The 15,717-nt window shown below is 38.5% G+C and overlaps 1 protein-coding gene across 1 annotated transcript; it reads right to left on the bottom strand.

Annotated features, from left to right (window-relative positions):
* Nucleotides 1-657: 657 nt before the first annotated feature.
* On the bottom strand, nt 658-14,856 carry zpld1a (zona pellucida-like domain containing 1a). Its single transcript, XM_085471354.1, has 11 exons — nt 14,809-14,856; nt 14,219-14,332; nt 13,685-13,905; nt 13,229-13,410; nt 12,604-12,676; nt 12,065-12,162; nt 5,396-5,476; nt 5,120-5,291; nt 3,700-3,802; nt 3,395-3,424; nt 658-1,463 (listed from the first exon to the last, which is right to left on the bottom strand). Exons 2-11 carry the CDS (start codon nt 14,322-14,324, stop codon nt 1,288-1,290), a joined length of 1,242 nt encoding a protein of 413 aa, XP_085327480.1. The 5' UTR covers nt 14,325-14,332; nt 14,809-14,856; the 3' UTR covers nt 658-1,287.
* Between the last annotated feature and the right edge of the window lie 861 nt (nt 14,857-15,717).

The raw sequence follows: 15,717 nt of genomic DNA on the forward strand, positions 1-15,717 counted from the left end.
CAACTTTGTACTCTTGTGTTACTCGCAGCAACAATTCCACCTCATTGTTAGTCCATTTAAAAAACTTGGTGTTTTTCCTCGACATTTTGCCATGATGTTTCAAAGAGCTGGAAAGTAAATAAATGCAAGACGGAAATGACGCAGATCGAATCGTCCTACGTTTCATGGATGCACAGTACAGGAACATAAGCGTTTAAATAAAATTATCCATATATACAAAACAAAATGTTTTAATGAATTCTATTCTGTTATATTAGCTTTAGGTTTTCTATAAAAATTAAAAGAAACAGTAAAATGATAAATGATCCCAGAGGAAGTTAAGCCCCTCCATGAAGCAAAGAGGTCTTTGAGGTTATTAAGGACTATGATAAGGAATCAAACTGATTTTACATCAGGTTTGTATATTAGTAATGCAGAAATTTACATTTGCTTGCTCACCCCCAATCTCCACCTCACCTGATGTTCATGTGTCTGTGTGTGTTGGATAGTAGTGTTGTATGATCTGACCAAGCAGTGCATGTATGCGTGCATGAATGGATAAATGTGGATTGTAGTGTAAAAATACAAGCTATATCAATGCTAGTCATTTATCAATTCTTGTAATCCCACAGTAGTGTTTAAGAGGCAATGTATAGTTTATGTTTAGAAATATGCAAATGGGTATGTTTTAATAACAAGTCAAGGTGCAGTATTAGCAACATGGACGTTTGAAGACAATTTGTACATTTCGTGAACAAATCAAGTTGCATTTTAACCACATATCAGGAAAAGTTATACATAAGGTAGCACATGTACAAAATATCCTTAACAATCAAGTTTATTGCTAACACAGTAACTAAAAATATTTAAATCAAGTGATGGAAATACATATTTAGGGGAAAAAAACCTCCTAATAAATGATTAAGTAAATCTATCTCTCTAATATCTATCATTTCTCTCAGGAAATGCTATGTTTATTATACACTATATAATGCACTGCAAGCCATATAATTGATCCCGTACCCTGCAATGAAAACTGTATAGCTGAGGTATTGCAGTAAGTTTTTAGTATCCCCACTAATGGGTTAAAGCTGCATGAAAAATATGCAGGCTGAGGCTTAGCTTTTTGTGCGATAGGAACACAAAACCCAGTTTTACTTAACTCCTGCACTAATACTCATTGTACAGACCTGGTAACAGGTATTTTTTTTCAACAGTTAAATTCTTTGATGCCCACATGCACAGACAGCGTGTGTTCTGCATTCTTGGTTAGCATTGAACTGATGAGAAATGTGTGAGTTCAGGTACTCAGTTGAAGGTTAGGTTTCGGACTCCTGACAGGGTGCCGACTGGAGCGCTCTTGCCTTTCAGAAGGGTGAGGGACATGATGAAGAAGCATAGGCACATGACACCCAGAATGATCATGCCTGAGATGAGTGCGATGGTCATTGTATTTGTGTGAAACACTGGAGCTTTAAGATGGGCTAAGCAGCACAAACACAAAGAAACATTCCAAAATGTAAAAATGTCTTTCACATTCTCAATGCTTTTTCTTAAGTTCATGCAAAATGCCAAATAGCAGTGAGTGTTAAAACACTAATACCTTTTTTGCCATTCCAATGAGAAATGACACAACTTTTAATGTCAGATTGAGACATCCCGGCTCAGTATTTGATTTTCAATAACAACTAAAGCAATATACTGGCTGAACAATAAAATGAATCCTGAGGAATATAGTATGCGCAGGCATTGCATAGCCATATAGACTGACTTCTAACAGACCAAAATTTTTGAACATTGATGATCATTGCCGGCCGTAACTCACATAGTGTGTCATATATTGCTGCATATATTGCTATGTTCCTGTCTAGATTATTGTGGAATCATCCAGTTAAGGAAATCCCAAAGCTTGATTCTGTTCATCTGGACATAGTATTTTCAGTTGGGGAAACATTTCATCACTCATCCAGACTTCTTCAGTCTCAGCTGGCTGCAGGTTTCACCAGCTCATAATGCATTTGTAGCATTGTAAAATGGTAAAAGATGTACCATACAATGCTGTGATTCCAAACATGCTGGAAATCTTCTAATGGTACTCATGGCCAGCGATCAAGGGTCATGACTACGGATGGGTATTGATAAGATTTTCACGATTCCGATTCCATTTTCGATTCTGTTTAACGATTTGATTCTTTATCGATTCTCTTATTGATTCTTTTTTAGAAAGGAGAACACTAAGGTCGAATAGCTTAGAACTTTGTTTTATAGCTTCTCTTTGAACGAGATAGAAATTTAGGAGTAACATGGCCTTACAAACCCAACAGTGAGATCTTAAGAGATCCAGCCTATGGCTCTTCCATGGGGTATCACAGGGTCCCCAGGAAAAAAAATTGTAAATGTAAAATAATAAAATAAATATTCTTCTGTAGCAATAACAAAGTATAACATCAATTATTCTGTAGCAATTACACAAGAATATCCAGTAATGTTCCTGCCTACAATTAAACACATTCACTTACCATCTGCTGTGGCAAATGGGTGCAAGCCTTTTACCACAAACTTAGTCACTGCACGGTGACATTCGTCTATCCTGGCCTGAAAGGAGACGTTACCAGTAGACTGCAGCGAGAACTGCCAGCATCTGAGCCAGCCAGACTCTGTCTGTCTCTCTCATCATGATCACCTAAATGCAGCGCACAGTAATGGCAGGTTTTGTAATAAGGCAGATCGCACTAACATAATATGCACTGTTAGTTGATTATTTACCTGCCGCATTAACGGGAGAGGACGTGCAAACGTTACCGCTGCTGCTGGGTTGGATTTCACGAGTCCGGAGCGGAATTAAAAACACGACATTCATTTAAGGTCATCGTGTGTTTTGTGAGCAAATGCTTTTGCATATTCGTAGTGTTTCCTCCCTTAAATGAAATGTCTACTTTGCAAGTATTGCAAGTTGCCCTGTTGTCATCCGTTCTCGTAAAGTATAATCAAACTTTTGAGCATTTGAGCCGCCATGTTTCCTGCCAGGTAAATGACGCTCCGCAACGTGGTGACGTCATTCGGGGCAACTGGAATTGATAAGGGAATCGTTTGCAAAAATGGCAAACAATTCCAAGGAATTGAAACAGTGGGAACCGGTTCTCAACAAGAACCGGTTTTCGATACCCATCCCTAGTCATGACAATTTGCATGTTAATGATTATAAAATTGATATTACAGCCCATTGTTAGTTAGTAGTGCGTTAGTTAGTCCTTTTTATAAGGTAGGAAAATCTGCAGTCAGCTATGACTAAAGAAGTCACTTGGATGAGTGAAAATGTTTCTCCCAGTGAAAACACAAATATCTTATAACCTTTAAAAGTAGAACAACACACAAAAGCATCATACCACTTATTGAACAGAATGACAAGACTTACCCAGCTGAGAATTATTGGCTGGTATTTCATCTGTGAAAAACAAAGACATGGCATTTCAGCACACTGTAATCCATATGGTATATAGTTTCTTTCATTCGCGTGTATACAGTACGATAGACAAGGATGCCTTGTCTAACGTACTGTTTTGAAAATCCTAGGTCACCCAGACAAGCTTGCAACTTTAGTCAACATTTAGGTGTCAAATCTTGGATTTTGACATACATTAGTGTCTTGTAATACATTGGATAATCAGTAAAAATTATTCAGCTGTGGAAATGTTAGGCGAGAGTGTTATTAAACTATACCACTCCGAGTTATGATAGGCCCAGCAGTCAGGATGGCGTTTCCAGATGCAGCATTTGATCCCTTTCCATCAGAGACATCTCTCTTTTTCCTGCTGCCACAGATCTATGAAAATATTACACAGAAAGAATGAGTCCTCTCTCATGTGGTGTATGTTCTTATGATGAGGAATTCAGGACACAGACTACTAATATAACCCATCGATGTTGCCAAGATATGTGTCCAATTTGATATCGGAGGAATATCTAACCCCTTATTCTGCAGTGAGGGAAATAATGATTTGATCCCCTTTGCTCAAATGAACAGTCTCTAATATTTTTGGTAGTTTTATTATTGTATAATGGGGAGACACAGAACTAATCAATCATTCAGTTACAACTACTGTTGATCTCAGCTTGTCATCTGTATAAAGTAGACCTGTTTTCTTCCACTCTAGTCGCTCCACAATGCTCCATGATGATTCATGGTGAAACATGAAATCTAGATGCTCAGGTGTCTTTCAAGACATCGTACTGTCTGAAAAATGAGGAATGTAGGCTAATAACCTGTTATATCTTGTAACTGCTGTGCCCTCACCACTGTTCAATAACGGTACTGCTGTCTGTTAGACTCTATGGAAGGACCATTTGGAAATCTCAGTCTGTTTGGAAAGTCAGACAGTCACTTAGTCTGAAGAAATATGAATGTAATCTGGTCAACTAATTGCTTCTATGAGCAACTCTTTAGTGACAGTGGGAAGGAAAAACTCTCTTTTAATAGGAAGAAAGTTCCAGCAGAACCAGGCTCAGGGAGGGGCGGTCATCTGCTGCGATTGGTTGCGGTGAGAAGAGGTGGACATTCATCTAACACTGTATACTGAAGCATCAGATTAGCTCCAGCAAATTTATTACAATGAACTTTGCTTTGTAACGAATCCTTTATCACATACAGATGCTTTACGAAATGCCCATTGTGATAACAAGGAATGTTTCTATGAGCACCTAACTATACTTGAAGAACTGAATTTATGAATGCTGAAGTGAAGCTGATGTTTATATTCAAGAAATTTCTATAATTAATATTAAATTAGATGCAATGATGCAGTATATGCTTTGTAGGAAAACATAATGGAACTAGTATTTATTAATTCAAATAAACGTATACTTACCCTTTGAATGTAGAGTGAATATAAAAAACTATGAGAGGTATAAACTGTAATGGAAAAGAATGTACAGTAGAAGTATTTCCCAATTGTTTTTAAGAATTTGTAAATGAGCTTACGTATTTTAACCTAAGTAATAATAATAATAATAATAATAATAATAATAATAATGTCAATGGAGTTTTCCATTTTGAAATGAAGGTGACTCTAACAAGATTATTGTGTTATATTTTATCTCAAGATTTTTTTTTATGTGTGAGTGTGTCAGTATCCAATCTCACTGGCATCAGCATTGCACAATCATCTGCTCGGCACAGCTTGGTGACACAGTGTAGGAAGACAGTGGACATCTTCTGGTTCTTGTGCTTTACAAAGCGGAATACTTCAAAGGCAAAACGACCCATCTGGCTCTTCCCATTCTCAAACACTGTGGTCTGGGGGTCTTTTTCACAACTAGTTCAGAAAAGCAACATTAGAAAAGACTATTAAAACATTGTCAAGGATAGTCGGAGTCAGAGTTTTACACAATCATGGGCCTGTTATTGTACTGGAGTTACCTAAAGAAAAGATCGTAACGCAGGTCATCATTAGGATTTCCAGAAGGTGTGGTGTAACAGTAGTCCATTAGAATGTTCCATCTAATTTGCACAAAAATGTGATTAAAAGCAGAACAAAGGAACAGAACATGGTACAACCTGTTTTAGGATAACTCTGTTTCAGTATGCAGCCTTATGTGGAAATGGTGCCTCCAGAGCAAAGTTGTGAAAAAAAAACATTTTTGGATAATAATGGATACTAAAACCCATTATTGAATTGGATGCTTATTTATAACAGTAGCAATACCAATAGTGCCTTCTTTACCTCCTCTAGGTGTGACACAACTTCATAGAGCAACATTGCAGATGGGCATTCCAACAACACAACACTAAAATACTAAACAGTTATGGTAACTGTTAACTTGGCCAGTGGATACATTAATGTTCTCAGTTTAACTTAAGTTATTATTCAGATAGCAACTAATGTTATTGGTCCTACCCATCAGTAATGTTAATAGACAGTGCTGATTTTGCAGTCTAACAAAAAAGAAGTGTCTAAAAAGTGCTACGTTCTTCTTAAAGCCTCAGACTGAAACTGGCTAAACCCACCTGTGATCAGATCAATATCCCAGAAGGGTCATTTAATTCATGATAAAGTCCATTTAAAAATTGTTTATGTATTTTTTAGTATTGTATAAAAACAAACAATCAAGCAAAAAAAAAAAGAAACTCCCTCTCACCCCTGGTGCATACTTGCCAAACTTGAGACCTCAGAAAGTGGTATACATATACATTTATATACAAAAAACTGGTACTTTACAGTATTAATTTATCGGATAAAAGAGTTCTCTCGGTGGTGTGAAACTCTGCCATCTACTCCTTGCTATCTAAAATAAACCAGACGCTGGCATAAATTCTCAACCATCTCACACTTCTGTTTATTACGTTTTCTGTTTGACGTTTATTCAGCTGTCTAAAAACCCCGGAGGAACCCTCCTGAGGGATTAATCTAATCTAATCTAATCTAATCTAATCTAATCTAATCTAATCTAATCTAATCTAATCTAATAATTTAAATCTCAGCCGAACTGATTCAATTTTGTTGTCCGGGTGGAAAATCAGGAGAAATTCAGGAGAATGGTTGCTCGGGAGATTTTCGGAAGGGTCACTGAAATTCGGGATTCTCCCGGAAAAAATCGGGAGGGTTGGCATGTATGTGGGTGGATTGTATTTATTACAAAGTTTTAGTACAAAAGCTCTTCAGGTCTCTGCACACTGGTAGGACAGAAAGAAGAAGAAGAACAACAACAACAATCAAATATGCCCTTTTATTCCTTTGCTCTGAGCTGATTCAGCTAATTGCAGCGCAAGTTAAATAATTTCTTGTGCAGGAGGAAGAAAATTGTGGTTTGGTCTATAGCTAAATTGTGGACACTATTTATTTACTGATTGCAATGGTACAAAAGCACATGGTGAAATGCAAACTGTGTCCAGGAGAAAAATATGATTCAGTACTTGATAAATAAACCCTTGTTTACAAGCACAAAAGTAGGACATTTCTGTAGTTGGTCACCTGGTTTGCATACATCAAAGGAGGGATTGTGGCCTATTTCTCTATGCAGAAACTTGCACATGTCCTTAGGTTACTTGGTTGCCTCTTGGCAACTCAAAGCTTCAACTTCCTCAGCTGATTCCTTTTCTCCCCTCCTTTGTTGTCATGATTCTGTGTTTTTGGTCATTGTCATGCTGGAAGACTCATCCATGGTAAATTGTAAATGGCCTGTATTTATATAGCGCTTTACTAGTCCCTGAGGACCCCAACGCGCTTTACATATCCAGTCATCCACCCATTCACACACTGGTGATGGCAAGCTACACTGTAGCCACAGCCACCCTGGGGCGCACTGACAGAGGCGAGGCTGTCGGACACTGGCGCCACCGGGCCCTCTGACCACCACCAGTAGGCAACAGGTGAAGTGTCTTGCCCAAGGACACAACGACCGAGACTGTCCAAGCCGGGGCTCGAACCAGCAACCTTCCGACTCTTGAGCCACGATCGCCCCGTGATCCATGATTCATTTTTAGTGTTCTGGTTGAGAGAAGGACGCTCTAATCCAAAATTTTACAGCCTATTGGCTTGTTAATATAGTGAAGTCATCCATTAGCATAAAAACAGCTCCACAGCATGACTACCAGATGATCCGACGCGATGTCTATGCCTGTCCTGTAGCTTGACTGTACCTTCTTTTGGTGATATTTAGTATTTTGCTTCCTCCAAACACGGTGTGACAAGTTGATGCCAAAGAGCTTGAGTTTGTTTTCATCCTACCACAGCACTTTGTCCTAAGTCTTCTCTGAAACATTTAGATGTTCAAGGCTGTCTTGAGCAGGGTGAGCAGGTGTAGGCAATGCCAGACCTGTCCAATATAGTGCAGTGTGTTACCAATTATGTTTTTGGTGACTGTGGTTCCAGCTGCCTTCACATCATTAACAAGTTCATAGTTTTGGGCTAATGTCCCATCTTTCTCATGATCCTCCTCACCCCATGAGACAACAACTTGTATGGAGCTCCAGATAGAGGGTGATTGATGGCCTTTCTTCCATATCTAATTAACTGCACCAGCTGTTGTCACCTTCTTATCTAACTTCTTGCTGATGGTCATTTGAGCCACATGCAGATCTACAGTCTTGCTCATGACAAACTCTGACAGCTCTTTGGTCTTCTCCATGGTAGTGGAAGAAGTTGGAATTAAAGATTTTTTATTCTGTGGGCAAGTGTGCTTTATAAACATAATAAGCTGACTATCTGTAATTGATTGGTGGTCTGTATCTGTTTCTGAAACTGATTAATTGATTGTAATCTAATCTCTGGGAGCCAGAATTTTATCTAGATTGTAGGGATTCAAATGCATACTTAACTCAATTATATGAAAATCCATTTATAATTTTATGTAATGTGGGGATTTTTTTCTGGATTTTTGGTTAAAATTGTGTCTCGCTTCATTGAACTTAAACTATAAACAGTGTTGGGAAGGTTACTTTTATCATGTATTCCACTACAGATTACAGAATACTTGCCCCAAAATGTATTTTGTAATGTATTCTGTTATGTTACTCAATGAAAGTAATGTATTCTGAATACTTTGGAGTACTTAATATATTATCATGCTTTTTACAACTACATGAATGTACTATTGCTTTGTGATTTAATAACTATTACTGAAGGTTACTCACCATAACAGTACCAACTAGATTTTTAAATCTTAATATAAAATGAGTAACAGTAGGATGGACATTAGATAAGGCTGCACTTTTTGCACCAATCTCATATAGGAAACTATTCTGTGTGTATCTCCAAAAGTTGGTTCTCTTAATCTGGACGTAGCTTTTAAAGTGGGAGAAACGTTTTGTCACTCATCCAAGTGACTTCTTCAGTCTCAGATGACTGCAGGTTTCCCCAATCTTATAAACCAGGGATAGGCAACCTTTCTGATGATGAGTGCCATCTAAAATTTCCTCAGAAGTCAATGTGCCATTTGATTGCATTAGCAATAAATTTAATAACGCTCTATATTAACAGTTACACACTATATAAAACAACTTTATAGAATTATATTTGTTCACAGATGTTTGCAACTATCAGCGAATAGTTATCAGCTATTTTGAAACAAAAAAAGAAACTTTTTATCCATAACAAGAACTTCATAACAGCAAATGAACTGTACAACAGAAAGTGCAAATGCTATTTGTGGTCTCCTCACAACAATGATAAGAAAAATAAACTGGGCCAATATGGCATGTTTGTTAATACAGGGATACACATATTAATGTGATCTCTGGTCTCCCACTCAGAGACACAGGTCTCCGAGTGTCCAGCATTCAGACCTGAGGACACTCTTCGTGTAGAGAAAATCTGCTCACACAGATATGTAGAACCAATTACTGTCAAGGCCTCTGCGATGTTCTGAAGACAGTTAACCTTGTCAGGTAGTGATGTCCAGCAGGTGAAAATGCAAGCTCCATGAACACGCACAGCTGTGGATTCCAGCTGCGTTCGTAGTTCTGCAAACTTTTCTGCAAAGAATAAACTCCACCTAAACTTGGTTTATATCTGACCCAGATAGACTGCAGTTCATAACTTCTTAGTGTCAGTCCAAGTGTCAGTTCACCTGACACTTGGACACAGCGGCCGCCTCGGGTCTCTCCTTCTCCTGCCTCCCCTTTCCACCTGCTGGCCTCTGTGAAAGCTCCGCCATAGCCACCACCAAACAACTGACTTATTTTTACACATCGGCCACCATCTGGCCAATCCACCACCTTTCATTGTTTATACCGTTACAAAAAAGAAAAAAACCTTCGGCCCATAGAAACTGATGTTTCTATGTTACACACAACGCGCTCTGTTTAGACCCAGACCAAACAGTATTGTTTGACTGATGGCCCTGGTCTTTAAGTCTGACGTCACTAGCCTTGTCTGGGCTCAACTCCAGTGTGGGTCCATAAATCAAACAATCACTGTGGCATCACCGAGAGTTGAAAAACTGTCTTAAGTCTTTCATCTGTAATAAAATGATCAGCGTTCTGCTCTACCAGGTGTAACAACTCATTTTAACATCCAGGCATCCATGAAAACGGAATTTATGACATTTAACGGAGTTAGAAATTAGCAGGAAGTTAGCTCACTAGCTTCCTTCTAAATATTAATAATGCCAGTAATATAGCATGTCCTGACTGAGGGATTTTGGAAACAAATTCAAACGTACAGCTCCGACATAAATGAAGACAGAAAACTAAACAGCATTGACGTTTGTAGGGTTACTTAAGTTTGGCTAGCTGGTATATAACGATGTGCTACGTGACCGCTAGCGACACGGCTATATGAGCATAATATAAACACGCTTTTTTCAACTCAATAAAAGTTAACGTGAGGATTCTTGGTGGTCAGGAACAAATGTAATCGCATGGCAGGATGCTGTAAACAGACCAAACTTCAGCCAGGAGAACAACTGAGATAATCCATCCACAATACCAGGTTAGTCATTCATATACTGCTGTATGGGCTGGGCTGTACTTACATCGTAAGGTTTTAAAAACTGAGCTTTAAAAAGATTAGTGTTAATAAAAGCCGAGAGAGGCTGACAGTGATCACTGATTGATCACCCAGTTTTGTTTTAAGTTATAAAGTTATTTTGTTATTTTCATATGGCTTAATAATTATCCTTATTGCTGTTTAAGAGAGGAGTGGTGCTTCAAAGGATAGTTGCAGATTTCTGTCAGAATCTGCAGATTATACAGTACAAATAAAATGTTCACGTTTGTCCAGCGTTGTCTTCTCAACAGTTTCACTAACATCTACACTGGATGGCCAGGAAGCGTTCACGTCTTCTGGGGTGCTTCACCGGCGCTGATAATTGGCGTCTGTCTTGTGTCAGCAACGTAAAAGACGGATTTAATGCAACATGACCATTCAAACAGCAGTCGCTTTCTCAAACATCAGTTGTGTATCGGATTCAGTACCACATACGAAAGTGACCCAGGTTGGATTTGAAAATATCGGATTTGTGCTGTTCACGCTGTCATACCATGGGTTGCATAGGGTCAGAAAAGTCGGATTTGATGCGATTTCACCTGCAGTGTGAACGTAGCCTTAGTTACTCTGTTCTGGGGGACCCCATCCTTGGGGTGGACCAATTTTTGGCGCAGCGTGTTTTGCGGTTTAAAAGCCACAGAGACGCAGTGTTTAGAAAATGCGTCTCAAGTATTTCGATACTCCTGACATGTATGGGATAACTACAGGCTTTCGCTTAGTCAGCAGTTGTCCTTCTCTCCTTGATCGGCTGGAGCTTTCTTTAGGCGCCTTCCCAGCTTTGACAAATGTCCAGCTGGGATAACCACATTTCCTCAGGGCCTTCTTGATGTGATGTTCTTCTGCTTCCCTGGCCACTGTGTCTGCGGGGATGGTGTTGGCTCTATGTTGTTTATGCTCCAGTGGACGATGAGAGTCAAACCTTAAATACTGATCCGTATGCGTAGGTTTACTCCTCAACACTGACTATAAACGAACATGAAAATTAGAAATTACATTTACATCTATGTTAGAAATAACATAAATGTAGCCTTTTATTTTATGCCGAGAGACCATTTTCTTAGCTGTTTATACAGTTAAGGGTCACAGGGTGCTGGAGCCTATCCTAGCTTTCAGAGCCCAAAACAGAATTAGCAGTTAACCCAACATGCATGCGTGTGTGTGTGTGCGTGAGGGGGGGGGGGGGGGGGGTCATGTATCTCATCTGAAGACAGAAGCTAAGCACAGGTGGGCCTGATTAGTACTTTGATATGAGAACACTTAAGAATACTAGGTAATGTAAGCTGGACGTCTGTTGCTCAGGAGGTAGAGAAGGTCATCTACCAATCAGAAGGCAGAACACTGAACCTCAAGTTGCTCTACAGTACAGTCATTGAAGTGTGAACATTAGACGGTGAATGAGGCATGTTGTATAAGGAGGTTTGAGCGCTAAACTAGAAAAATACTATATAAGAATCAGTTCATTTACAATGAATAATGTCAATGTATTATTTTAACATATTCAGTGCTTTTATGCACAGATGAAAGTCATCATGTATCATAGTTTAATGAGTCATCGTGTGGGTGGCATATTTAGGCTGAAAGGCTACATTGTGACTGAATACCTTCTATCCAGATTAGTGGCTTTTACAGCTGCAAATATGCGTGTCTTCAGGGTCAGTCCTGCCATTGGGATGGACAACTGCTGAATATATGATGAGTCCTGTATAAAAAGCAAATTGTCATTTAAGCATAGATGTGATATTACATGGCTCTTCGCGTCCACCCAACTGACAGTGATTTATTTGCTTTTTAGACATTTATTTTCTAAATAATTCGATGTAGCCCTAGTGTTTAATTCAAGTGGATTTAGGGTAAGAGTAAGAGTAAATTTAGTATACGTTTGTATAATTACAGTATTAGCAATAATTTGCTTTTTACATCAACTGTATAACAAGAATTTCTGGGAATCTGGCATCATTCTTCTTTTGTACATGGACAATTGATGCATACATCTGTAAGAGGTAGAGATCAACTTTACATAGATGCAGAGTTTCTTTATGTTCACTTTATGCATACAAGTATGGCTTTATCTTTGGTGCAACAGACTAAGATCACCTGTAAAACACAAATGAACATTTATAACTCACTGTTGTGAACTTACATTATAAAGCAGGAGATTCAATGTGCTAATGAAAGTGCCATTGCTTTCCTTCACTGAGATTGCAGCTGATGACCTACAGTCAAGATAAAGGAAAAAAGAAGTAAGTACCTAAAACATTATGAAAGTTAACAGTAATTATGGTAGCATCAGTATTTTAAAATTACATTTTTATATTAAAATTTACATAACATTGAGGAATCCTTGTCTTTAAAACCATGCCTATACGTCACTCTTTCAGGTTAACATATACACTTTCCTGACCAAACATTTCCAATATCTCCTTTTAGAAGTTAATATATGTAATCTGAATTGGACTTTTTGTGGGGTCGAGGACCTAAAATCTGAAAATATGTAACAAACTGTGTTTTGGGTTGTATTTCATGAAAACAACAACAAAAAAAAATTCTGTTGTATTGTGTGGAACTTAATAACTTTATATTATAAATTTTCATTATTATTATTAGTATTGCTTTTATTAATATTGTTGTTATTTTTTTTTTATTGTTATTATTAACTTATTATTAAACTGCTTCTTTTTTTGTCTGCCAATTGATATAATGATTGAAACTTACATGTATATAGGATCACGGTATCAAACAAGCTTAAAGGTATGAGTGAGACTTACGAGGCCAGCTGTGTATTGTTGACTAGGTATTCCAATGGGTAGCTGCAGCTAAACTTATACAGCAGACCTGGCAGGTAGCTGATGATGGTTGGAGGGTCTGGTGTATCAATATACCCTGATATGTTTCCAATCTGCACCAGGGACAGGTTCCCATAAGCATTGGGTCCTTGAGCAGTTAACACCTGTAAGCAACATCAGTGTGAGTAAAATTCCTGCTCCAGCTCTTTTACTAAGATAAGAAGGGTTGGACATTGTGCAGGATAAAAAGAAAAGTTCTCAAGATCAAGAAAAGCTTGATTGAAGTACATATCTCTCTCTCTCTCTCTCTCTATATATATATATATATATATATATATATATGTGTGTGTGTGTGTGTGTGTGTGTGTGTGTGTGTGTGTGTGTGTGTGTGTAATTTAGTAAGAGCAGTTAATACAAAAAAGAAAATGTTTTTCTTACCACCAAAGAATTACCACAGGACTCAAGTGTTGCCAGGCTGATGCTAAAGATTACAACAGTGGGGAAGGTGTTGTTATTGATAAAGCCTCTGCAGTGGGCATCTCCATGGCGACCATTAAGGGCTAGGTCGGTGTCAGTGTAGCCAGAGAAGAGAACAGGGCAAAAATTGATCTTGAGGGTAATGGTCTGGACCCCACAGTATACACTGATATCTCTCTCAGCTGGAAAAGAAGCCAAAAAATCTAATGATATGTACATAAATTGTGTATTTTACAATAGTACATTTCTCTCTCTCTCGCTCTCTCTCTCCCCCCCCCCCCCCCCCCCCCAAAAAAAAAGAAAAAAAAAAGATTTAGCTTCTGGGATTACAGTCTGTAACATTTAGTTTTGTATGTCATAATACTGGTGTCCAAAAAACTTATCACCTCATCTTTGGAACATGTAGGTAGTCCAAAAGAATTTTTTTCACATTTTTAGAATGTTAACATAATTTCTATTCAGTTATTCACAAAACAAAAGTCTTTAAGTCCTCACCAGGGAAGCGGCTGTGAAAATTTGCATCACAGTTGTATCCATTGAATTGAGCTCCAACTGAAAAGGCCTTACTAAACATTAAAAAAATGACAAATATATGTTCCATTTCAGCACCTGAAACAGATCAATAATGTAATGTGAATAATCCAATCAACACCATTTGTTTTATATTGTGGGGTCTTTACCTTACAGTATAAAGTGCACCGAGGCAACTGTTGTTGTGAATTGCCACTATATAAATAAAACTTAATTAAAATTCATTTTTCACTTTAGAAAATACAACGTCTCATGTAGGAAGACAGAAAGTAAAATCTGTTTTACATGCACTAATGGCAGGAGGGAAGATTTACAGTTTTCCCTTAAGTTGAACATTTTTTATATTCCTACCAAATACATTCACTGAGCACCCACAGCTTTGGCAAGTTATAAGAAACTGATACAGTTTTAAATGAGGCCTCAGTGACAATTACAATGATTGAAAGTCCTCTGGAAACTGTTAAATTAAAACTAGTTTGTAGCAGATTATGTAGTTAATAAAACCCTCACCTACAAAAGCAAACAGTTGTTCTGTGAGAGGGAGAACTACTCACCCTGGTTCCTGGCAGCCAGCAAGTGAGCGGTTCTCCATAAGCCTGGGACAGACGATGGAGTGGTCTGCACAGCATCCCTACCTGACAACTAGAAACAGAACTCATGAGCAGGAGGGAAAAAGGGACCATACACATAACAGATTCATTATTTGAACGTGTCAACAAAAAGGGTTGTCTGGATTGAACATGGGAAAGTCCATCAAAACTGAATGTGTTATACAAATCCTTTCACATCCACAGAAATATGAGCAGGTTTTGAAGTTTCCCACTCATATCCTTTCGGCCCAATCTGGCTCTGTCACTGCTCACAAATGGTTTGACGCTGCATGAGGTCCAGGAGCTGGGGGGGTGGGGGGGGTGGGGGTGGGGGTGTTGAATTATCTTTTCATCGCTTCAGTGGCCTTGGCTTGCTGACTGAGCCATTCCTTTCTCTCTAGGCCAGTCAGGGAGTGCAAAGCCCACTGTGCGGGCCTTTGGCCCAGGGAATCCATGCTTTTTCATTCTTTGTCTGCTGCAGTTCTCAGTCAACACAACAGCAGGCAATCTGGTAGGTGGGGCTGCAAGCTGCCTGTGACTGCATACCTGATCCCAAATTTTGACTCCTGGTCACAGGACCCTCACCACATGGCAAAGTAAAAGAAAGCTAAATTTGTGGAGTTTCATGGGATTAGCCAGTTGAAATATGAATATAAATGTATGTGGAACACGAGGACAGGACATTGCGGTTTGAATTTTTAGGAAACTTCTCACTCTAGGCCTATTGGGGGGAAAAAAGGACACATTTTTGGTGCTAAAGCTAAAAAGCATTCTTCTTTTGCACAAATTAATCTGTTTAATCAGGTGTAGTCTGCTGAGTTGTATCACCTTCATACTTCTCCAGTCCACAAAATATCTTGTTGAGGCTGTACA

This window comes from Copadichromis virginalis, linkage group LG10 (assembly GCF_057382275.1).
Source record: "Copadichromis virginalis isolate Kocher_CV1m ecotype Utaka linkage group LG10, C_Virginalis_male_GT1.1, whole genome shotgun sequence".
NCBI lineage: Eukaryota > Metazoa > Chordata > Actinopteri > Cichliformes > Cichlidae > Copadichromis > Copadichromis virginalis.

What these genes read in the sequence shown, in the direction of transcription:
- zpld1a (XM_085471354.1), bottom strand. Translation starts at nt 14,324, where the DNA reads ATGGAACATATATTTGTCATTTTTTTAATGTTTAGTAAGGCCTTTTCA. An exon ending in CCTGTGGTAATTCTTTGGTG is followed by an intron (nt 13,411 to 13,684) that starts GTAAGAAAAACA and finishes TGTTGCTTACAG; the next exon opens with GTGTTAACTGCTCAAGGACC. An exon ending in AGCCAATAATTCTCAGCTGG is followed by an intron (nt 1,464 to 3,394) that starts GTAAGTCTTGTC and finishes TGTGCTGCTTAG; the next exon opens with CCCATCTTAAAGCTCCAGTG.